The 25,635-nt window shown below is 40.7% G+C and overlaps 1 protein-coding gene across 3 annotated transcripts in view; it reads right to left on the bottom strand.

The window, feature by feature from the left end:
• The window catches only part of RERE (arginine-glutamic acid dipeptide repeats), a 423,597-nt gene that overhangs the window by 238,952 nt on the left and 159,010 nt on the right, over positions 1-25,635 (bottom strand). For all 3 annotated transcript variants that reach the window (XM_047083211.1, XM_047083212.1, XM_047083213.1), the window contains exon 2: positions 21,454-21,922. In XM_047083211.1, coding sequence (XP_046939167.1) covers positions 21,454-21,778 — 325 coding nt within the window. In that variant the 5' untranslated portion in view covers positions 21,779-21,922. The remainder of the gene's footprint in view (positions 1-21,453; positions 21,923-25,635) is intronic.

The raw sequence follows: 25,635 nt of genomic DNA, 5'->3' as shown, positions 1-25,635 counted from the left end.
CTGCTGTATTTCAACTTCTGGAAACTGATTACTGAAGGAGGAGGTCCTGCTCTCCTTATCCTTCCTGTCAGCCTGAAGGCAAATGTACTGGCTGGAGGTGGAGCATGAAATGGATCACAAATGACACCGGGAATGGAGGCCACACACAATAAAATGACAAAACCTTTGACTGTAGCTTAAGAGCCAGGCCAAGAACTTACTATTCACGGTTCGGCCTTTCTGGCCAATGTATACAAATATCTTCATTTTAAAACAGGGCAAAATATTTAAATGACATTCATGAACAAAGTGACATGCAAAACAATGATTTGGGAAAACCATTCTAATTTTTTTTTAATAGGAAAAGCTAGGAAGGAGCAGATAACCCTAACAAGTGTATAAAAACATAGAATGCAGTGCTCAATTCAGGATGACTAAAATAGCCTGATTAGATAGCATACACTATTACTTTCCAGTAGGATTAAGAATTAATCCCCAGAGGCAGATACAATAAAGCAGAACAAAGTCTACAACTGCCTCCCTGAAGAGACGTCACAGCTAAGTCAAGTTTCTAAGCTGTGACTCTAACCCAGGGTTTCACAAGTAGGAATAAGGGAAGGTAGCTTCTCATGCAAGTTGAACGGCATCGTGTGTAGGGGGCAGGTTGATAGTGTCCACTGGCACCACTCGGGCTTTCCCTTTCCTCTCCACTTCCTCGTGGGTCTGATTTCAGGACTTCAGAGACAACACGTGGCTGTTCCTCCAACAAAAACACAGGCACCACTGACAACCAAATTTTCTGGAACGTTTTATCATTTGTAAAAGTTAATGCTGACCAGAATTCATATTCCACTAAGGTCTCAGAATATAATCCATATCTTACTCCATACTAGAAAGAAGACATTCTCTCTAATGTCTGTCACAGCTTTAGCTCCTCTTTCCAGGCCATTAAGTGCAGATAAAAAACAGAGCGCACAAATGTGCCTGATCCATTCTCTGAAGTGAAGATTTACTATCCAAAGATGATGTAAAGTCTTCTGCTCTAACTAGAGAACGCTTTTCCTATTTCAAAACCACAAATTCAGTCCACTTGCAGAGGCCAAAGTCCCGTTGTACATGAGGGCTAATTCAAAAAAGTTGTAATAGCAGTACATTAAAAATCTCCGGACATCCAGACATACCCTTTAACTCAGCAATTCTATTCCTAGGGAGAGTGAGCAGAAATGAATATATAAATTTTCACCACTACTGTTTATAATGGAAAATATTTGGAAAGAACCTAAAATCCAACAATAAACAACTAGTTGTTATAGTTGTTATGATATCGATCCACTAATGTGGGTCCACCTAATGTTTTTCATGCCACAGATGCCTTTAGCAATCTATATACAACTTATCAAAAACAGTTTTTTTTGTTTTACATTCACACACACACACAAAACATGCACTGAAATACTTATCATGGCATGAGAAAAAAATATTTGTAATACATGTACCTCTTTATTGACTCATTAAATAATAAAATGAACTAAAGTTTATTCCCTTAATAACATTCATAATTTTGAAGTAGTGACATCATTTTCAGGTATTTTTCTCTACGTTATGTGATATAGGAATACCTGTGATTTATATTGGTGTCACAGTTACTGCCAACATTACTATGGCTTATTGCCTATCTTCATAATTGAAGCATAATTGAATGCTAAATGTCATGTGAAACGTAATGAATTGCTGAAAATAAAGATACAATTTTTACCCACCCAAGTTCACAGTCTCCTGAATTATATTCACATTCCCCTGAGGTGACCATGGACCCTTCCAGGTTGAGAACTCCAGTATTAATGGTATAATATGCAGCAGTAATGATTCAAATTTATAATTACTGGCATGACAATAAATTCAGGACATGTTAATTTCAAAAGCATTATTACAAAACAGTGAACAGCCTAATCCCACACGTTGTTTACTATGGAAAGTGGACACACAACAAAATAACAATAGGTTCGTGGTTTTGAGATTTTTAATTTTTGCTTATGTGAACATTTCCATTTCCATATTGTTTGCTCATGAAAAAGAAAGAAAAAAAGAACAAATGCAGGAGGGAAATTTTGCGGGGGGGAGGGAAAAAAAAGAAAGACCTATAGCCAAGTTTTATAAGTGCATTCACAGGGCAAAGGCAAAAAGGTACAGGTGAATCCAGAGGAGAGAACACAAAATGGGACCACCTCTAATCAGCACAGAAGGTGAGTTACAGAAACAATACTGAAATGGGAGTTGGAAATCCATACGTGGCTCTACCGGATGCCACAGCACTGAATATCCTAGCAGCTGGGAGAGGATAGAAGTAAAAGACAACAAAACCGCGGGTCTCTACCCACAGGCAGCCTCCGCCAATTGGGATCTGAGCGCCAAAAGCACTCCAAGTCCAGGATGCCAAATATCTACTTTTTGGATAGGTGCAAACTTTAAAAGCATTCTAGTTGATAAGCCTGAAAGACAGGCCAGGGGTTTTCTCCCTCCAAAGGTCTTCTAGCCAGCACACAGAGCAAACTGGAACCCAGGTATCCATCATTCAGCCTGCAACGTGGGGTATAAAACCCCTTGTAAGGAAGAAGCATGATCTCTCCCAAGTCTGAATGCTGCTGCTGGCATTAATTCTCAAACACTAACCCCAGAACTTTAGTTATATTTTTGCACTATGGATTCGTGGTCATTAAAACACTACTTTTTAGCTTTTACTGTTCCTGACAATATAAAAACACAACATACCAGGTGAGATGTTTGACATTTCCCTTCCCTCTACTAAAGAGGAAAAAAAATTGTAATTATCGAAAGTATGGTTAACAGCCCTCAATCAATTTGGTAACTGTGTGCACAGTGCCTGTGTTTTACAATACCAGCACAGGAGGATGACAGACCAAGCGGGAAAACTACCACCTGAGAATAACAACAGCCTGCCTCAGAGCCTACAGTTACCCACAGCTTTACTAATGGAGCACAAATTAAAATGTTAATGTAAAAGCTGAGAATAATGAAAAGTAACGTACTGAAATAAGATTAAAAATAAGTATTATAAACTCACTCCATTCCCCCTTCTTTAAAAGGAACTTAAAGCTATATAACCAACTCCCCCAACGTTTCGTTTTACTGTATCAATCTCTATTGATCAGGTTAAGGTAAGCCACTAACACACCATCTGTCAAGCAGCAACATCTGCCCAGCACACAAAGAAAGCCAGAACAACGCCTACAGCCTTTAGAGGGAATATAAAACAACTCTATCTTTGTATTTTACAGTTCGGTTTATACATTTCACTAAGCATCAAAACTGGACAACACTGAAGAGGTGTTCCTTCTAAAGGCAACTGTATCGGGAAATTTAGAAATAGAAGTGAGAAAATGAATTCAGGGGTCAAATGAGTGAACAAATGTAGACTTTCTTTCATATATAGCATATAGTATGCTGCCTGATTAGTTTGAGCACATATTTAAGGGTGAAATAATGAAAAAGATGTAAAGGTACTGGATACTTAAGGTATTCATAATGATAAAGGGTCATTATGTGTGAATATAATAGACTTGGTAACGTGACTTTAGAAGTCTATCCATTTCCAGGCATTTTATTCATTTTTAACAGAGAGAGAGAGAGAGAGGAGAGAGGAGAGAGAGAGGAGAGAGACAGAGTGCATGAGCATGCACAAGCAGGAGAGGTACAGAGGGAGAGAGAGAGAATCTTCATCAGGCTCCATCCTCCATGCAGAGCCCAACACTGGGCTCGATCCCATGACCCTGGGATCATGATCTAAGCTGAAATCTAGTGTTGGACACTCAACCAACTGAGCTACTCAGGGGCCCCATTTCCAGGCATTTTAAGCGTTAACCTAAAAGAACCAGGTGACTTATTTAACTGCTCCTGTCTATTTCAGCGTATTAAAAATGTATTACCAAATTTATACCAACACAAACATATAAAGGAGTAGAAAAGCGTATTTTTACTTTTGGTAGTTTTCACGGTATTCAGATATCTTCAAAGGAAAACTCATGTACACAAGTATCTATTCTATAGTACTTAAATGCTTTACAAAAGGAAGACATTCTTGTACACATCCATTTTAAAGTAAGTCAACAAACATAAAACCCTGCTCCATCTTTAAATTCACAGACAATGTTTTTAATCTTGGAAAGTCTGGTTTTCTCAGCTGGTGAAGCCGTCAGAATAAATAGAAGGCAGCATCTGGAAAGATGACAAACACATGGGTCAACGTCAACTACAAGCCAATCCCTGTCATGAGTGGAGCCAAATTCCAGCATTTCAATTTCAATGATGCTCTCCAACTCAAATATCACCATGCCACTTCAGATCAAAATTGTTTCCTTTTAAAAAGAGCTTTTTACAAAACTGATAGAGTGTAACAGATTAAACAACTCTTTCAGCAATTTCCTCAGCTACTACAAAGCAAGGCATCGATGTATAATTATAATAAAGGGAACATTTAACAATTAATTGAGCCAGCAAAAGCTAAACCTCCAGAGCTTAGGAGTTCAAACGCTTGCTCACTAAGCAAAAGGGCCGAGGATTTTAACATAACTGCAGGAAATCTCAGTCCAATTAGACTCTAAGTAAATATAAATCTTGTTCCACTGTGATTGGGACTCTGTTCGTCACAGTCCATCAGGCTGATTTCGGTATCCGGCTTGGAGATTCAAACAATAGAACCCCGCCCCTCTGTGGTCTCTCCCCATGCTGTGGTGTTAATCCAGTTTCTCCAGGTTCTGTGCAGGACAGAGAAGTCTCTGGAAGGCTGCTTGCTGGCTTGCTTTTACAACCAACCGACAAATAAGACTCCCAAAACACATCACACAACTGTGAGGTGATACCGTCTCTGGAGATATTGATGATTTGGGCCAGTTTATAATGGTGACATATGAACTAATTTACTTTCTTTCCTCATTCAGTTTCTATGTAGGGGAGATGTATATACACTCAAAAAGAACACAGAAATAAACACAGGGCTTCAAAGTGGCATGACCTGGGATGGCAACTACTTCACAGGGATATCTTCTCCACTGGCAAACTTCCTGAGAAGAATTTATGCTGAATTAACCGGGGGGCTGGTGGGGGATGGGGTGGGGGGGATCCCAACAACTACCTTATTCATAAAGCATCTTTCTATGCCTCATAGAGTCTGATGAGAAGCAGGAAAAATTACAACTCAATGTCAACAAGTTTCAACAATACAAGCAAATAAAAAGTATTTTTTTAATTTAACTAGATAAAGCAAATTAAAATTTTAAAGGTAGCACAAAATACTAGGTGGTGAAAGAAGTTTAAGGATTATTAGAACAGGCAGAGTTAGAGGTCATGGCAGGAAACCCACACAGCAGAGACTGTCACTATGGCCTACAGGTCAAATCTGACCCCACTGCCTGTTTTTGTAAGACCCACAAGCAAAGAATGGTTTTTATATATTTTAATTGAGGAAGGGAATATTTCTCGACATGTGAAAATAACACAACTCTAAACGTCAGTGTCCACAAATAAAGTTTTATTGGAACACAGCAATGCCCATTCATTTGTATCTTGTCTATCTATTGCTGCTCTTATGACACAAGGGCAGAATCGAGTTGTTACAACAGAGACTCCATGGCCTACAGCAAAGCTGAAAACATTAACTATCTGGCCCTTTACAGAAAAAGTTTGCTGACCACTACTCTAGAAATGCTAACTAAACAAGTAAAGCAGCTCAAATGGCAATGTAAATTTTATGCCATAGAAGACTACACTATAAAAGGGCTTTGATTTGAAAATGACACATTTGATCTGCAGTGTTATGTTTATAAATTGCTCAAGAATTTTTCTAGAGGTAATATCAAGTATACTAGCCTGACACATACACAATAAAGCTTTTAACTAACGCCTTAACAAGGATAGTAGAGTGCCTCTAACATCACGTCTCCAAATTCCTTGTCATGTCCCTCATCATCTGGGCTAAAAACTCAGCTCATCTGTGAATCCAGATCAGGGATGGAAAATGTTCCCATATCTGCACTCAAGAAAAACATAGTCAATTGATCAGAGCACTCCTTCCAAATGTACTACATTCACCCTCAATCACCTGGAAAAGGAGATAAAATCCATTTGCCATCTAATTTAGATGATCTATTTTTCTCATCTAGTTTGGTTTTCTTTACCATTCATTCTTCCTTTATTGTAGTTCTTGTACCTTCTTGTGTGAAAACCATGTTCGTAACTTGGCAGACAGGGTGACAGTGAACAACAGGTAAGCTTGCTCTCTGATATCTGTGAACGGGTATTAATAAGGCAAGCTGCGTACCATCAATTAAGAAAAAAAAATACTGGGCTTCTTAGTCCTTTTATCGAAATATCGAGTATGAAGGGGCTTTTGATAAACCCTGCATCTTGCCTTTTTTTTTTTTTAACTTCATATAACGTTTTGAATTAGCTAGATAGATGCAGGGTCTACTGTGACACTCCCCCCCCCCCCCCCGCCACACACACACAAAAGCCAGCTTTCCATATTCAACATGATGTACTCCAGAAAGGGTCTCAAGAGGCAATAACTAAACTGGATAACCAATACCACCAAAACAAAAGCTATCAACTATGGCAAACTCAAATCATAGCTAGACACAAGTCCAATTCAGACACGTAATTCCTCATAACCAGGAGTGCACCACGACTGACTCACCAGAGTGAGGTCCTGAAGCCAAAGCCTATGTCCAACAGGAGCCACGTTAACATCAACAGAGAGGTTTGAGAGCAATGTCCACTATCAAAATAACTTTAGCCAGCAATTCCGTGGGTTTCCAGTTTCTTTATTGAGATATCTTTTAAGTAACGAAAAGTTGTGTCTGAGCCTACTCCTGTGTCACTGAATAACTTCATAAGATGTCACTAGTCAGACAAGACCGTGTGAACGAGTGAGCATGCCGCCAGACATTTTAAATATTCATAAGGATTACATAGGGCTGAGAAAGTGAAGAACACAAAATCCTATTATTAGGGCCAAAGATCTTCATTTTTGGAGAGGAAGCACATACACCCTGGGATCCCCATCATGTTCAACTGTCCATAGAGGCAAACCTGAAATGAATGTTTCAAAGCGAGGAGGGGGGCAGACAGTCAACCACAAGAGAGTTGCAGACTTCTGTGGCCAAAGAATAGGTGAGGCGAGGTGAGAAGCCGCCTCCTTTCAGAGTTTTGGAGATGGAGGGCTAAGTGACTATAAAGATCTTCCTTTAGCAGGTGTACGTATCTGAAAAGGTTGAACAGTTGAAAAACCTGTCGTTAAAAATTAAGTCACCCGAATTAACTGGGGTAGTAATGACCTCCTTAAACTGATATCCTTTATCCCTGCAAAGATTTAGAATTGAGAAAGAGTTAAGAAAATCAACAGTATATTGGGCACCTGGGTGGCTCAGTCAGTGAAACACACCTGCCTTGGGCTCAGGTCATGATCTCACGGTTTGTGAGTTCAAATCCCGCATTGGATGAGCTCAAGCCCCACTTTGGGTGAGCATGAATGAGCCCTGCTTCAGGTGAACACGAGCCCCGCTATGGGTATTTAAAACAAACAAACAGGAACCTGCTTCAGGTGGCCCTACTTCTCTCTCTCTCTCTCTGTCTCTCTCTCTGCCCCTCACTCACTTGTGCCCTCTCTCTCAGAAAAAAAGAAAATATATACTATATTAACATTTTCTGGATTAATAAAGAAGATCAGGAAATATTCGATATTTTTATTCTTTTTATAGTTAAAGGAATTTGGCTTACAACAACAGACCCATAATTCCAATTTTAAAAAGTAAAACCTAGGACTTTATTTTAGGCCTGGTCTTTTCTAAAGAAGCCCTCCATATCTACGTATACTCACTTAATCCCCATCACAGGCTTGAGGTGGGTACTCTGATCCCCATTTGGCCTATGAAGAAATAAAAGCACAGAAGTTGTCCCTCGCCACCTCTGTCCACCCTCAGTGGTAGATTGTGCTGGAATGTCGTCTATGTGAAATGGATTCAAACATGCAGTTGGGATTGAAACCTAAGTAAGTTTATGCCCAGCACTGAAATAGCTAAGGTACCTTTTTAGGTTCACTTCATTAATAGGTCTAATTTACTTCATTTATAAGAAGTATTTGAGAAGATCTGTGTTAATAGCTCCCTTAACAATAGAAATCAAATATTTAATTATTTCCAAGTCTAAATACTAAAGATACTAACTACTTTATAAATAAGACCAATCATAATTCAAAAGCCCTTAAAAGTGATTGTTAAAACTTGTTTAATTTACAAGGGTTAAGATAAGTAAACTGGACTTTTTTAAAGTAAAGCAGGGTAAAAAATAAAAATAAAAATAAAGCAGTATCCTTTAATTTGTAACTTTAACAAACTGAATACCAATTTTTCAAACCAAAGTATACCTTTTATATATGTCTTTGTGTGTATATATATACACATCATCTTTTCTGCACATAAATATCAGCCTTAAAGACCCTTCCCAAGAAGGTCCCAAGATCAACTGCTCTGTATGTATTTACTGCCCAACCTGTAAAGAGGGCACATTTAAGACATGCTATTCAAGAAAGGCCACCCAAGAAACACAGGGTGAACACTCAAGTCTGTAGTCACCACCCCAGCCTGTGCTAGTAAGTATTTGGGGAATGGATGATGAAGCACCTAGAATGTGGGATGCAGGTCACTGAGAGAAGACTGTCAGAAACCTACATTCCTGAATTTGATGATTAATTGCTCATAAAGATGACTTCAAAGAATTACCAATTGGGGCACCTGGGTGCCTCAGTCGGTTGAGCACCTGACTTTGGCTCAGGTCATGATCTCGCGGTTCGTGAGTTCGATCCCCTCATCAGGCTCTGTGCTGACAGCTCAGAGCCTGGAGCTGCTTCGGATTCTGTGTCTCCCTCTCCCTCTGCCCCTCCCCTGATCGTGCTCTCTGTCTCTCTCTCAAAAATAAACATTAAAAAATAAAAAAAAAAAAAAAAAGAATTACCAATTAACACACTCTTGCCATTATCAAGGGTGATTTTTAAGGCTACATATGAAACATTCTTGTTTCTTTTTGAGTACACAGTTTTAGAACACATTCTGATTCATTGTTTCTCATGTATGTAATAACTTCTACTGTAACACTGTGTATTATGAGGCTGGGAAGACCTAGAGTTCCGCAGAAAATGCTCCTAAATATAAAAGGGTTTATATAAAACACAGGGAAAGGGGCAGATCCCTCAAAACCTACACAGCTCAGAAATCAGATTATTACATTTCCCTACATCAATAATTATACCTCAAGAAATACCACAGCCCACGTAGGCACCCCAGAGCGGCTGAAGGTTGCTTCAGGGAGTATTTCGAATACCTAAAACAACAGATGCTGGCCTGAAGGCACCAAAACAATACAGATTAACCTGGAGTTTCTGTGAAGGTGAGCACAGCAGGCAAGGTGGCCTGCCAGAGTCAAGTGTGTGAGGTGGGGAGGGCCGGCTTTCTCATCGGGGAGAGATGCCTAGGGCGCAGGTGCTCATTATCTCATTTCATTTTAAATAGAGATGAAAGGGTTCATGCCAGTGCAACAGTCAAATTAAAGGTTTAAATTCTCACCTACTTTTTCCTTTTCTGCTAAAATGTAAGACTACACTATAACACAGGATTAATTATACAGTATAAACTCTGCCCCTCTATTCACATGCCTCTTGCTTACGAACAGCTGCATAGGAACCAGCACAAACTGTACATTCCACTGACCTCACTCCTCTATTTACTGATCACATACACAGCAAAATGAACTATACTATAAATAATATAAAGATAATATAAATATCCGTATGTTGTTACAAGTTCTCACCGAATTCAGTGTTACAGTGAGAGTCTCCTGATGAAGTGGCACCTAGTGAACATGTGTCATTTTCTAGCCGGCTCTCACCTATTCCCCCTACAGAAAAGCATCCTAATTTCATTGTGGGGATTACCTTAGTCCAACCACGTGCAGTTTTAAGGGGGAGCAATAATCAAGGTTTCTTTTTTTTTTTTTTAGTTTTTTTTTAACATTTATTTATTTTTGAGAGATAGAGAAAGGCAGAGCATGAGCATGGGAGGGGGAGAGAGGGAGAGATACAGAATCTGAAGCAGGCTCCAGGCTCTGAGCTGTTTGTTAGCACAGAGCCCGACGCGGGGCTGAAACTCACGAACTGCGAGACCACGACCTGAGCTGACGTCGGACCCTCAACCGACTGAGCCACCCAGGCGCCCCAATAAATCAAGGTTTCTGTCCTTTTTTATCTAAGACACAGACATGCAATTCAAGCTTGACCAGCTGAATTTACTCTTCTGTGAACATGCCTCAGGCTGAGTGACAGTAAGGACAGGAAAATGCTATGGGGGCACCCACAAAGATTGGTCATTAGTTCCTGCGGACCCAAAATAAGAACTGCCCTCATTCCAAACAGGTTTCCATCCAATCTGTAAGATACCCTATCAATAAATTATTTTTGTCTGTGATGTGACCAATGTTCTCCAGCTTTGCATTCAGAAAACTTTAACAATACAGTATGATCACTTTTATTAAATCACAAAAACTACGTATTTCTCTTTCAGTTGCTGAGTTAAGGATTCAAACCTAGTAATCAGCATTAGCCTAAATATTCTGGAACAATGTACCTCTCCTGGCTCAGCGTATTTCCCATAATTGTTATGCATTTACCTTCTCAACAATCATTCTGTGTGTGTGTGAACTGAGAAATAATTTCCAAAAGCAGGCAAGATGCTAGCTAATCGCAGAAGCAGGGAAACAAACAAGAAAACAAACAAAAAAATGAAGAAAAATAGCAAACTAATCATACCATTTGCATTTTCCAAGAAATGGGCCTCATCTATCTCTTTTGCACTGCTGGTGGGAATGCAAACTGGTACAGCCTCTCTGGAAAATAGTATGGAGGTTCCTCAAAAAGTTAAAAATAGAACTACCCTATGACTCAGCAATTGCACTACTAGGTATTTATCCAAGAGACACTTGTGTGCTCTTTCGAAGGGGCACATGCACCCCCATGTTTATAGCAGCACTATCGACAATAGCCAAAGTATGCAAAGAGCCCAAATGTCCACCGATGGATGAATGGAGAAAGAAGATGTGGTGTGTGTATATATGTGTGTATATGTGTGTGTGTGTGTATATATATGTGTGTGTGTGTATACATACACACACACACACACACACACATATATAATGGAGTATTAGTCGGCAATCAAAAAGAATGAAATCTTGCCATTTGCAACTCCGTGGATGGAACTGGAGGGTATTATGCTAAGCGAAATTAGAGAAAAACAAATATCATATGACTTCACTCATATAAGGACTTTAAGACAGAACAGATGAACATAAGGTAAGGGAAGCAAAAATAATATAAAAATAGGGAGCGGGACAAAACAGAAGAGACTCTTAAATATGGAGAACAAACAGGGTTACTGGACGGGGTGTGGGAGGGGGGTGGGCTAAATGGGTAAGGGGCACTAAGGAATCAACTCCTGAAATCACTGTTGCACTATATGCTAATTTGGATGTAAATTTAAAAAATAAAATTAAATAAAAATTTAAAAAAAGAAATGGGCCTAATCTCCTTTCAAAAGGTGTGTTTTTGGTATCATCTTCAATATTTTATATAAATGTCCATCCATTCTTGGCCTTAACAATTCTGTCACAGGCCCATTCCATCTTACAAACTAGCTCTGTGACACTGGCCTCTGTGCCTTAGTTTCCTCATCTGTGTAACAGGGAAATGACTAGGTTTTACAGGTACTTTTTAAAAAATTTTTTAATGTTTTTATTTGATTTCTGAGAGAGAGACAGAGTGTGAGTGGGGGAGGGGCAGAGAGAGAGGGAGACAGAATCTAAAGCAGGCTCCAGGCTCCGAGCTGTCAGCACAGAGCCTGACGCGGGGCTTGAACCACAAGATCATGACCTGAGCCAAACTCGGACGCCCAACTGACTGAGCCACCCAAGTGCCCCTATAGGGACTTTTTAAGGACTAGCAACAGCACACATAAAATAAGCCCAGTACTGGAAACAGTAGATGCTTTTTAAAAAAAAATTAATGTTTATTTATTTTTGAGAGAGAGAGCACACGCGCATGCATGCGCGAACAGGGGAGGGGCAGAAAGCAAGAGCAACACAGAATCCGCTATCAGCACAGAGCCTGACGTGGGGATCGAACTCAGGAAGCGGGAGACTGAGCCACCCAGGCTCCCCAACAGGAGGTGCTTTAAACGTGGTGGTTAGTTATCATCCATGGCTACAGCTTCCACACTCCCCCCACCATGTGTCCGCTTCCACCCAAGTTCACAGTTCCTTCTGCAATCAAGCACTTTATTAGGTCCAAATCATTCCCAACTGATTAGTCGACTGCTCTGTTCCTCCTGAACCATATGTGCTTTCTGTCACATCAAAATCTCAAGCCATGGAGGCCTATCTTCCTTCCCCCCAGCCTCCTTTTTTTTTCTTGTTTTTAGATCGGCCTAAATTCTAGTCTGTCATAAATAACTGACAGGTGTGCTGGGAGGCTGGTCTCTCAGCCCGTAAGGCAATGTGCTCATTTTCCATTTGTACCTTAACTTGAAAAAGCCTGGGAAGCACTGGTCTAGATCGATGACTCTCCACCTTTAATATGTATTTAAATCACCTAGGAATCTCATGATAACAAGAACTCTGATTCAGCAGATCCGGTGTAAAACCTGAGATTCTGCATTTCTAACCAACTCTCATGGATGTCAATCTGTGGCCAACACTGTGGCAGCAGGTGCCTCTAGAGTACATGGTCCACTATACTTAATGACCCCTTCTTTCCTTAGGAAATGAAAAAAGATACAATTAGTCATAAAATTTCCATCACTTTCCATTTTTTTGTTACGGTAATTTTAGAACAGCAATTTCTCATTTCTTCTACCCCCAGAGAGATAAAGTAATAACTTTTAATGTGCTAAAATTTTTCTTTTACATATGCAGAATTTGGCTAACTTCCTAATAGGCACTAAAAGGCAATCACTTCTCGAGGCTCAGAAAAAGATGAAATAAAATTTCAATAAAAGTGGGAAAAATAAAAATTAATGCAATCTACAACTAAAAGCACATTTGTAATGTAATTAAAAACAAGAAGTACATTGCGGGGGGGGGGGGGGGGATGGGTGGTTCAGTCAGTTAAGCATCCGGCTCTTCATTTCGGCTCAGGTCAAGATCCCAGAGTTGTGGTGGAATTGAGCCCATCAGGGGTCCATGCTGAGCTTAAAATTCTCTCTCTCCCCTTCTGTTGCCTCCCCTGTCCACACACACGTGCTATGTCTGTCTCTCTCTCTCTCAAAAAAAAAAGACAAAACAAAACAAAATAAAAGCCAGGGTGGCTCAGTCAGTTAAGCATCCAACTCTTGGTTTCAGCTCAGGTCACGATCTCACGGTTCATGGGTTGGAGCCCCGCATCGGACTCCGCACTGACAATGCAGAGCCTGCTTGGGATTCTCTCTCTCCCTCTCTCTGCCCCTCCCACGTCTCTCTCTTAAAATAAACAAACTTAAAAAAAATCCTTTTTTCACAACTGTTCCAAGGACACAGAACTAAATACAGCTGATGTGCTCACTCAGGCCCGAGTCTGTCTACCTAGCAACAAAGCCCTACCCACCTGTTATGGACTGAATTGTATTCCCCCAAAATTCAGATGTGAAGTCCTAACCACCAATACCTCAGAATGTGACCTTACATGAAGAAAAAAGCATCGATGCAGATGTAACGAGCTACAACGAGGTGGCCCCTAACACCCTATGCAGCAGGGTGAGGGCCCTAATCCACAATAATTGGTGTCCTTTTTTGTTTTAATTTTTTTTAATTTCTTTTTTTAATGTTTATTTATTTTTGAGACAGAGCATGAACAGGGGAGGGTCAGAGAGAGAGAGAGAGAAACAGACAGACAGAGAGAGAGACAGAGTGCAAGTGGGGGAGAGGCAGAGAGAGAGGGAGACACAGAATCTGAAGCAGGCTCCAGGCTCCGAGCTGTCAGCACAGACCCTGACATGGGGCTCAAACTCATGGACTGTGAGATCATGACCTGAGCCAGAGTCGGACGCTTAACCGACTGAGCCACCCAGGCACCCCAATGATTGGTGTCCTTTTAAGCCAAGGAGAAATTTGGGCAGATGCAGAGACAGGCCTACATGGAGAACGCCATATGAAGACTACAGCTGTGCACAAGTCAAGGAACTACCAGAAGCTCAGAAAAGCCTGAAGAAAGAGACACTTTCCTCTTGCCTTCACAAGGAGCATGAAGGACCCTGTCCTTGATCTTGAAGGGCTAGCCTCCAAAACTATGTGACAAGTTATTTCTGTTGTTGAAGGCACTCAGCAGCCCTAGCAAATGGGTACACTGCCTCACTGGGCTTCCTCCTCCCAAATAAGAGGTCTAAAGATGATTATGTAGATACGCAATCACAAGAGAGTCTGGTATGCCAATGAACACTGTGGACTCGATCCTACTGACAACAGGAATCCACCAAAAGGCATTAGGCAGGTTAATATTAGGCTTATTAAGTGCAAACAAACTTGTAACACATGTCAAACCGCTTTCTTGATTCAAGCTGGGCCTTAAAGGTTCCTTTATCCAGAATTTATGTCTCTTGTTACACAAAAAATATTCTTGCTCTCATCAGAAAGTGGGTTGTGCTGCAACCCAAAATAAGAACGCCCCAAGACACCTTCATTGTATGTCACATCTACCTAAAATTCTTCTACAAGCACAAGAGACATGGATAAAAAGTTATGCATTGAATGCAGTTTTGTTTTCTCCAAAAATTTATGTCCTGGAACACCAAATGGCAGAACTTTATTTGTGCTTTTTATTTCTAAGGTTTGTCTTAGTGGTTACCATAGATAAGCTTTCAATTATTCAGAGAATCAAGACGTGGAAACCAAAGCCAGTCTCTTAGCAGGTCAGAGACCAACCCCTCAGTGAATAATCAGTAGCTACATGTTAAGACATGCCATTTGGTAAAACGCTGGGGACTCTTTTCCCTCTGTAGGAACTTGAATCAAAGGGAAATTATCCATTAGGAAAATAGTTTCATGTTTTAACTTCTTCTTTTTAAATTTTTCATTGAAGTATGACACATACGCAGAAAAGTGCGAAGCATGATAAATTCTCACAGTGTGAACAAACCCATGTAAGCAGCAGTGTCACCACGAAAGAGAACATGACCAGACCCCTGAGGGTGCTGTTCATGCTCTGTTCCAGACACCAGTTACACCCATCAGTGTAACTAGAACCCGACTTCAAAACACCAAAGATTAGCCTTGCCTATTTTTTAACTTTATATAAAGGAATCATATAGTGTTACACTTTTTTTTGTGTCTACTCAACATTATGCTTAATAGTCTACTTTTAACTTCAATATGTTTTCTAAAATACGCACATTCCTTGGGGCGCCTGGGTGGCGCAGTCGGTTAAGCGTCCGACTTCAGCCAGGTCACGATCTCGCGGTCCGTGAGTTCAAGCCCCGCGTCAGGCTCTGGGCTGATGGCTCGGAGCCTGGAGCCTGTTTCCGATTCTGTGTCTCCCTCTCTCTCTGCCCCTCCCCCGTTCATGCTCTGTATCTCTCTGTCCCCAAAATAAATAAACGTTGGGAAAAAAAAAAAATTTTAAAATACGCACATTCCATTCTGATTCAAACCAGATTCCCAGGTTTTATTTTGTTTAGTTTGGATTTTTTTCCAGCTTAAATTCCATTTGTATCAAAAGAAATTAACACCTCAATGTTCAACGTATAATCAATTCTAGTTTCTAGGTCTTTTTTCAGTTCAAGTCCCCAATTCCTAATAATGACGAAAATTTGCAAATAAAAAGGGGAAATGTTTTATTTCACCTAAGATTTCATAAACCACAAACTTAAAGTTCTTTGTCTTTTATATATAAAACATATATAAAATTTTATGAAAATTTATCTTCATGAAAAATACGACACTTTTTCATAAAAGTATAAGGAACACAAATATAACAAACTTGAAAATCCTGAATCTTTCCCCCGAAATGCAAGAAACAGAAAATCAAACTAGTAGGCACTTTTTAAAGAACGTGTTTCCTTATCAAAATAGCAAGCAAACTGATATGCTAAAATTAAAAAGTCTCTCTCAATAATCTGAATTTAATTTTCTGACTGTTTTACCTGATCAGGAATTAAAAAAAAAAAAAATCATAGTATCTAACTGAAAACAGCGAATACACTGTTGGTGAGAATGTAAATGGGTACAGCCACTCACTATGGAAAATGGCTTGGAAATTCCTCAAAAAACTAAAACAGAACCACCATACGATCCAGAAATTCTACCTCTGGGTATTTAGCCAAAGGAAATGAAACGACTATCTAGAAGAGATATCCATACCCTTATGTTCACTGCAGCATTATTTACAATAGCCAAGAAATGGAAATAACCTAAGTGTCCACCAAGGGACGAATGAAAAAAGAAAATGTGGCGTATACATAAACAATATTATTCAGCCATCATAAAGGGACCAGGAGGGTTGGGGGTGGAATCCTGACACCATGGATAAAACTTGAGGGCATTATGCTAAGTGAAACAGACAGAAAAACACAAATACTGTGTGGTCTCACCTAGACATGGAATCTAACAACACCAAACTCATAGAAACAGAGACCAGGAGAACAGATCAGTACTTGCCACAGGGAGGGAATGGGGCAGAGGTTATAGGGGATGGGTGAAGGTGGTCAACGGATACAAACTTCCATCTACAAGATGAAAAAGTTTTGGGGATATTATGTATGGCATGGTGACTACAGTTAGCGATACTGCACTGCATGTTTGAAAGTTGTTAAAACAGCCAATTTTAAAAGTTCTCACCACACACACACACACACACACACACACACACACACACACTCTAGTACCTATATGTGGTAATGGACAAGTTAACTAATCTTACTGTGGTAATCGTTCTGCAATGTATACATATACAAAATCACTATATTGTACATCCTGAACAATATTATATATCAATTACATCTCAATAAAGCTGGGGGAGGGGAATTAGAAAATAGTGGAAAGAAATTAATATGCCACCCACAGCAAACTTTAAAAATCAATATCCTATGCTAAAGAAGCCCGTAAGGGAAATCTGGCTGCACACAGCTGTGTAATAAATCAATTTGTTACCGTGACAGCCGTCTCAAAAATAGAGTAATGGTTGATAGACAACAAAGAAGTTAGATTAGACATGGGGACAATATATAATAGAGCCCCACGAGCTTTCTGGTTTTGGTTTTTATTTTACAACAAGTCTGTTAAATCATTCATTGGCAAATAAATGATTCAAGATAGACTTCCATGAGCATTATTTTAATCCTGACATCACTAATCAGTTAATAAATTTTTGAAAGGTTTTCAGAATTTTATTTATTCAACAAATATTTGGTACACATAGTGGTATGCTATGTGTAAACCACTGTCATAGGTGCCAAGAATTCAATGATAGGCAAAAAAACCAGATCTTTTTCCTCTATGGAGGAGGGAGACAGATACTAACCCCAAAATAACAGAAATAAACAGAAAATTATCAGTTGTAAGCTCTAGAAGAAAAGATACTTAATGCTGTGACAGTGTTTATTAAGAAAATCTGGGGGCGCCTGGGTGGCTCAGTCGGTTAAGCGTCCGACTTCGGCTCAGGTCACGATCTCGTGGTCCGTGAGTTCCAGCCCCGTGTCAGGCTCTGGGCTGATGGCTCAGAGCCTGGAGCCTGCTTCCGATTCTGTGTCTTCCTCTCTCTCTGCCCCTCCCCCGTTCATGCTCTGTCTCTCTCTGTCCCAAAAATAAATAAACGTTGAAAAAAAAAAAAATTAAAAAAAAAAAAAAAAGAAAATCTGTGTAACCTGGGAGAGGAAAGGCAGTGACACTGAAATGGGAACACTGCAAAAAGAATAGGAAAGAAGGAAATCTGTCTGTATGCAGGTATGGGGGAGACTCACTAGCCTGAGGCAAAAGCAAGTGCAAAGGGCCAGAGGCAGGAAGTAACATGGGCAATGAGTACATTCAAGTCTATCCTGCTGAGCTCCTAAGGACAAAATAAAAATAACTCCAGAGATGAACAGCAGGGGCATAAAAGAGCTCATTGTGACCATGCATAAAATTAAATTTTAGCTAGTGACAAATTCTAAATCATACCCATTTTCTCAAAAAAATCTCATTCTTCTCAGACCAGATAATCTAAATATAGATAGACCTGTCCCCCTAGGACAAGGAAGTACAGTTAGAGGCTAGGTTTGTTTTTTGGTTTTTTTTTTTTTAATCCTCACTGTGGGGCTTGTTCTTATAGTGGGAACTATCTATATTTTACACTTAATCTGAGTATTAAAACCAATTCACAAAAACAGAAAGCAAAAACACAAAAATTAATGTGTTTTATGTCCTAAAGAAACAAACAAGCATAAAAGATCTAATCTTCAAAACAGAATAATACACTGAAGAAATCCCTTATGACGTCCTATGGAGCTCCTACCTAAACATTTAAGATGCAACTAAGCATACAGAATCTCTGTGACTGGGTGAGAATGGTTTTTCATCACTAACAAAAGATGGTACTATAGTGCTCTGCGCCAAGAAAGAAAAAGACAAGAAGACAAAAGAAAGGGGAAAAATCAAGTCCCATCTGGGAATCTAAACACAGCGCCACGCTTGTGATTCTTCAGTGCAGGTAAACATAAAAATAGGCAGTGTTTAACAACCCTCCAGTTAGAAAGAAGCTATTTGGAGACAGCAACCAAGCCCTTCAACTTCAAAAGCCTCTCCTAAAAAGGAAGGGGGGGGGGGAAGAACACCGAAGGTCAAGGTTAGTCTCCTCACCAAAGAGCCAAACATCCACCGGACCTGGCAACGTGCCAGGCACGACACCGTCACCCTCCCAAGTACGAGGGGCACCTCACGCAAAGTGGTTATGCTCTGAGTGTCACAGAAAACTTTCAAATCCTTTGGGTTTTCATAGATTCTTTATAACATATTTAGCTTCCCGAGAAAGCATACCTTTTTCATATTTCACAACAGTCCTCAGATTCACTGAACAATGCCTGCCTCCATAAATACTCTCAGCTCAATTCCAAAACACTTTAAGAACTCACTGTTTTGTAAATAAGCCGCGAGCAACTTTCTTTCACATACTCTTCCAAACATCAAGCAGGAAGGATTTCTATTATCCCGCAGAAGGTGCAGAATGAAAGTGCAGTGGCTCTCGAACTGCTTTTCTTAACACTGGTTTCTCTTAGGGAGATAATCAGCAGAAAGAGGGTACCACAATCCCATAAATGGGAAAAACAGCAGGTTTTGTGGGGGGTTTTTTAAATGTTACAGAAGTTTCCTCAACTGCAGGACTTCTCAGGGTCATTCACCATGAATCTCTTAGGACAGGGATAGGATGTGCAAGCGTTTCCCACGTGTACCGGACAACAAATACTCGCGGGAAGCACCGCCACTGACACGGGAGTAACGTTCCATCGAGAAAGACGGCCATTCGGCACCGCAAGAGGCAGGTGGCCTTTTGACCATGACCCAAACGATCACATCACTGCATTGAATTGTTATGTATCATGAGAAAAGAACAGTAAGGTATTTCCTTATTTCTTTTAATGTTTATTTATTTATTTTGAGAGAGAGTGTGTGTGCATGCACGCAAGCAGGGGAGGGAGGGAGGGAGAGAGAGAGAGAGAGAGAGAGAGAGAGAGAGAAAACCCCAAGCAGGCTCCGCGCTGTCAGTGCAGAGCCCGACGTGGGGCTCAAACTCACAAACCGTGAGATCAAGATCATGACTTGAGCCAAAACCAAGAGTCAAGACACTTAACCAACCGAGCCCCAGATCTTTCCCTATTTTTAAGTTACGATACTATAATCTGTACCTAAAGAAGTTAACACATTCTATTCCTTTCTCATGATTTAGAACCGAACAGGCCCACAACAAGTTATCCATGGTAACTCTATAATGAGATATTCTTCAGTGGCTCAGAAATTCTTACTGTGCAATACCTAAGTCTGTAAAATCACAGACACAGACAGCAGTGACTCGTGACTCGATCGGGACTCTATCTCCGCAGCAGAGCCCTGGCTTCTCTGAAACCTAACGCTGATCACTTTTACATCACATAAATATCTTCTCAGTCACTCATCAACCAATAAATTGTAGCTGTGACTACAAGTGTAGCTGTGTAAGTTCTAATCTTGATTATCTTTGGAAATTCGAAACAAACTCCTACACAAAGAAAAATTCCAGCACTTCATGCAAAGTTCAGCAAAGTGACGGCACTCCTCAGTAAAACAACAGCATCAGGTTAACGACATAACATCATCTCTTCAATCTCCCTTTCCTGGAAAAACAGCAAACCGGAGTCTTTTGGCGGGGGGGGGGGGGGGGGGGGGCGGGCAGTGAGAGACAGACAGAACCTCAAGCAGGCTCCACACTCAGCACAGAGCCCGACATGGGGCTCAATCCCACGACCCTGGGATCATAACCTGAGCCAAAATCAAACACTGGACACTCAACCGACTGAGCCACCCAGGCACCCTAACCCTAAACCCTCCAACCAGGAGGCTTTTAATTCTTAATTCCATCTCCTATGAAATTCATGTCACTGCTCAGCATTATAATTCAAACAAAATGATTGTAGCTAGTGTTACGGACTTCTCTAAGAAAAGTACCTGAACACAAACAACACATTACGTGAAAAAGGAAAGTTTTGCTGGCGTCCGCAGGTTCTCATGCACTGGTTTCCCTGCATCTCATCTGAAAGCTGGGTCCGTCTCTCTCTGAACAATACCTTGAACCTCAACATACTGAGTAAACTATAGGAAATTATCTGGAAAACAAAGCAAGTTAGTTGTCTTCATCTATTATTATTGGTCAGAGATCCTGAAGTTCAGTGCCTTGGAAAAGGAGGTTATCAGGAGAAATTTACTTTGGTTTAAAGGTCTTTCCAAATATTTCTTGAGCTTCTGCTCACTCCTGTGGCCAATGTGAAACACCCTGCTTCTAAGAATCTTAAAGTTTACTTGCCCCACCAGGTATTCTATTCTGCAGGGTCACCACTGCCTGTGTTTGAAGATAAAAAGCAAGGAGGAAATGAAAAGATGAAATGTACTGAGTAGACGGTGAAGGGAGAGAAGCAGCAGGAGGGGACCCAAGGGAAGAACTGACGTGCACAGCGAGCACGGAAGACCAAGTTGAGGCCGACGCAAGCAAGAAGCCAGCGGACCCAACTGCCCAAAAGTGGGTCAGTGTGTTTCCTACCTTGATGTCTCCTACCCCAAACTACCATCTCCTTTTCTGGGTCCCCTGCCGTCCCTACCACGTAAAGTGGCATGTGAATGCTGATGTCCTTCTCCAGCACAAACACTGTGAAGGCCAAATGCAACGCTGCTTACCTCCTGGTCTGTAGACAACATCATCCTCAGTGATGTAGGATGTTATCTCGCCGGTATCTGTCCTTTCGTAGCGAGATTTTTTTTTCGGTGGTTTCTTTTTGTTCTTCTTGGTGGACTCCTCTGTGGTGGCACTATTGTTGTCATTATCCTCATCTTCACTGTGATCGCTCTCGGCATAATTTTTGGCTCCTCCTTCCAAGGTACAGCTCCTGCGTGGCCTTGAATTCTCACTCTCTCTTGCTTTGTCTCGTTTATCTCTCTCTCGGTCCCGATCTCGGTCCCGGTCCTTCTCTTTATCTTTGTCTTTGTCTTTGTCAGCTGTCATGATTCGCCACGTGCCTTCTTCTGTCCTCTCACGGCTAGGCCTCCGTGAAAGGTAGACAGTAAGCCTGGGCTTCAGTCTTCTGAATTTCTCACTCAATTCCAGGGAAAATCCAACCACTCCAACTACCCCAATGCTTCAAAAACGCTAGGCAAGAAAAGAGAGAAAGAAAAGGATTTTACTTTAACATTTTCTCATATTTTTGGTTTTGTTAAATTAATCTCTTACTTGCGTTTTAGCCCTAAAAACTTCTCATGGGCCACAGGAAAAAAGGTAGGACAAATGACACAAAGTTTAATTATATGCAGTTTTGGTCTCAGCTAGCATATGGTTTGGGATTTACTACCGCACCAAAAATGAAAACGTCTGAATGCATACTAGTAAACCACACTTTCTGTACACCAACTGTTTTCTTCTTTTTAAGGAAAAAGTGAAATGTACCCTAGTAGAAAACATACAATGGGTACAATTATCCAAAAGGAGCTTCATAACCCACAATATTAATTTGAAAGGGCAAGAACCTATATACTAAAACTATTTCCACCTGGAAAACCAATAATCTGGACAGACTCAAAACATGTCTCAAGATGTCTCTCACAGGGTACTATCTTCGGAAAACTTTGTAGCCACACTCCAAATTTCCAGAGCTCCTCTCAAGAATAAACCAAGTGTGGACGCAAACAAAAGTGATGACCGCAAAACAAGATTCTTTTGCCTTCAATGTACCTTTTCCCATCTTCGAAGCCTACTATTCTATTTATTTTCCATGAAAAATGGTACCTCTGAAGATACATTATCTCTGCCTGAATAAAACATAACAGCTTCCAAAAACAATCTTCCATCTTTAGGGAATATTAGGTAGTTTTTACATTCTTCCAAATTTCCACTCTTAGTAATTTCCCTAATAAACTCCTCCCTAGAACTAAACCCAACAAGGAAAGCCTGACGTTCTTAAGACTTTACAATGAGAAGACAGAGTCCCAAATTCCAACCCAACACGGTTCTTAACAAAAATGTCATAGGAGGGGGGGGAGGACAACAGATGGACACAGACTGTTTTGTTTACCAGTCAGTTTTTGGACAGTCATAATCGCCAGTAATTTATCTTTTGCAGTCCTGTATCATCTTCTTTCATTTGCTCAACAATCTGTACTTAACACTATCTATGTGCCAGGTGTTCGGAACTGAAGATACAATGACGGAAGAACTCAAGAGTCCTCGCCCTCAATGCTCTAATGCCAAAAAAGCAAACTGATCAATATGAGAACCATCTGTTTCTTGTGTTACTAGGGCCGGATAAGAAACAACATATGCAAACAAACAAAAGATCCGTCCTCTTTACTTAGACAGCAACAAACAAATCAGCTTGCAATTACATGCCTTAGACACAGAGAAAATTCTCTTCGGTCACATCAAAACCATAAAAAGTATCATATACTCTCTCCAAAGCTCTTAGGTCAAATCTGACACCAGAGAAGACCTTTCCATAAGCACCTCAACTATCCTTAGGCATTCGAGAAAATAAAAAATGTTCACAACCACCTATGGGAGACAGACCCATGAAGGAGCAAATAAAGCTGATCATTTAAAACAGAGTCAGAAGGGGGAAAGCATGTAGCACAAACCTAGATTGCTTCCTTCTACACGGGAAATATGCTTCTAGATAGGATTTCCATTTTCTAAACATATTTTAAGAAAATGAAAAATTATCTTAGTGCCTGCAAAAGTTCTGCCCGTATGAATCATCTGCTAAACAGACAGTAATATACTCCTAAGTCCCTGTAGGCCACTAGTGCTAGCAACTGAAAATACTCAAAGAGACATATTACTTTCTCCACTGGGCTTAAGTTAAAGCATGAACAAGCCAATCATGCAAGAAAGAAAACTATCAGCTAACGCCGTTGTTAAAACATTCCTCTTTGACACTGAAAAACATACCAAGGTCTCCCGGGAATCCGAAAGAACAAGGGCTTAGGCTGAAAACCTCGCAGATGTATTTCAGGACAGACATCTGATGAATTTAAGAAAAAGACCGTTCTCTCCAGGGTTAAGAAGATAACCAGAAAATTATGTAAAAATATTATTTCAGCACTCAAAAAGGAAAAAAATAGTAAGTCCAAATTATACATCCAACACCACTCCCTACAAAATCATACACTAGCTTCTATTTACAAAGAAATTTGAGTTGCTTCTGCCAAGAGTAAGCAAGAAAGAAAAATTCAAGAAAAAACAGAGAAAGCATCCACAAAATGAAATCCCGTGTGTGTATCCAACTTTCAGGTAACTAAGAACAGTGATAATCCAAAACAAAAGGCAATTACCATTTACATTTGGCTCTAAAATACAGTGCAGTGGGGATATTTTTTTCCCTCTGCATTTCCCATACTAATCATAATTTTTCTGAGCTTCATCTCACAATGACCAACATACAACAATAATGTGACATTTAAGGAAAGGGACCCAGAGAGAAGCCAGATGGCACTGAGAAGGGTAGTTGTCACTTCAATTTGCTAGAAAAGATTTACCATTACAACAACAGCGTTTTTGTTAACAACACTGGGTTCACAGCAGATTCCTGCCATGATCTCGCTCAGTTCTTTTTCTCAACTCAGTGAAGTGAACCAGACAGAAGTCACCGTCCCCACTTTACAGACTACAGAAGGGCAACTGAGAAGAGATCGTGTGCACAAAGCCATACACCCAATGATTCTTCCAAAGGGAAAGCAGTCCTACAGGTAAACCCCATCCAACCTGAACAACCTACTCCTCAGGTTACAATCTATGTTCCCAGGGTCACCAGCTCTTCACAGGTGCTAACTTTTCCCACAGGCATCCAGGCTGATAATTCACACAGACAGATTTAGGAAACCTGTCTTTGCCCTTCCCTTCCAGAAAAGAAATTCTTGTCCACTAAGAAAGACAAAAACGTTGAAAGTGTCTCTGTCAATCCACTGCTCCACCCACTTGAACAGAAAGCAGTATAACGTATCGTAACAAATAACACGAGAGAAAATCTACTCTATAACATGTTCAGATCCACAACAATCTTCATTTATTCACAGAACAAATGTCTACCAAACCCCTATTGTGTACTAGTTACCGTTCTAGGTGTGAGAAGAGTAGCAAAGAACCACAAACTCCCTGCCCTCGTGGCATTTATGTTTTAGGGAGTGGGGAGAAGAATCATACTCAAAAGAAATATATATATATAGTACATGAAAAGATCTTACATGGGGAATCCAAGGGGGACATAGAGTATGGGTACATTGCAATTTTAAATGATGGTCAGGGAAGCCCTCAGGGTTTGCCCCGAGCAAGACATTTAGAGAAAACGCCCTAAGGACACACGAAGGGAGAGCATTCCAGCAGAGGGAAAGCAGGTGCAAATGTCCAGAGGCAAGAGTGAGCTGGGCACGCTCAGGACATAGGAGGCTGCAGTGGTATGAGAAAGAGAGAAGCACCTGGAGAGGAGATGGGGGCGGGGGGTGGGGGGTGGGGGGGCTGGATCCTGCCTTGTAGGCCAGAGTAAGAACTTTGATGCCTTTACTCAAGTGCCATGATGTGACATGCAGTGACTCAAATGACACTTGAGCCACTGCGGGGATCTGAGCAACAGAGCAAGAAGACATGATCTGACTTCTGTTCAAGATCACTCTGGCCAGTGAGAAAAATCCTGAAGGGATGCACGTGTTGCAGCACTAAGACCGGCCAGGGAGGCGGCTGGCTGCAACAGGCCAGGTAAGCGGCGAAGGCAGCTGGGGCAGACTGGCATGGTGGTGGCAGAGAGGGGACAAGTCCTGTTTTCTATGTATCTTTAAGATAAGGGTCAAACAGGATGTGCTGACAAACCGGGAGGTGAG

This window comes from Lynx rufus, unplaced genomic scaffold, assembly GCF_022079265.1.
Source record: "Lynx rufus isolate CCGP_SWC_20201006 ecotype Redwood Valley unplaced genomic scaffold, mLynRuf1.p SCAF_2, whole genome shotgun sequence".
NCBI lineage: Eukaryota > Metazoa > Chordata > Mammalia > Carnivora > Felidae > Lynx > Lynx rufus.
This window is presented reverse-complemented; position numbering and strand designations above follow the sequence as displayed.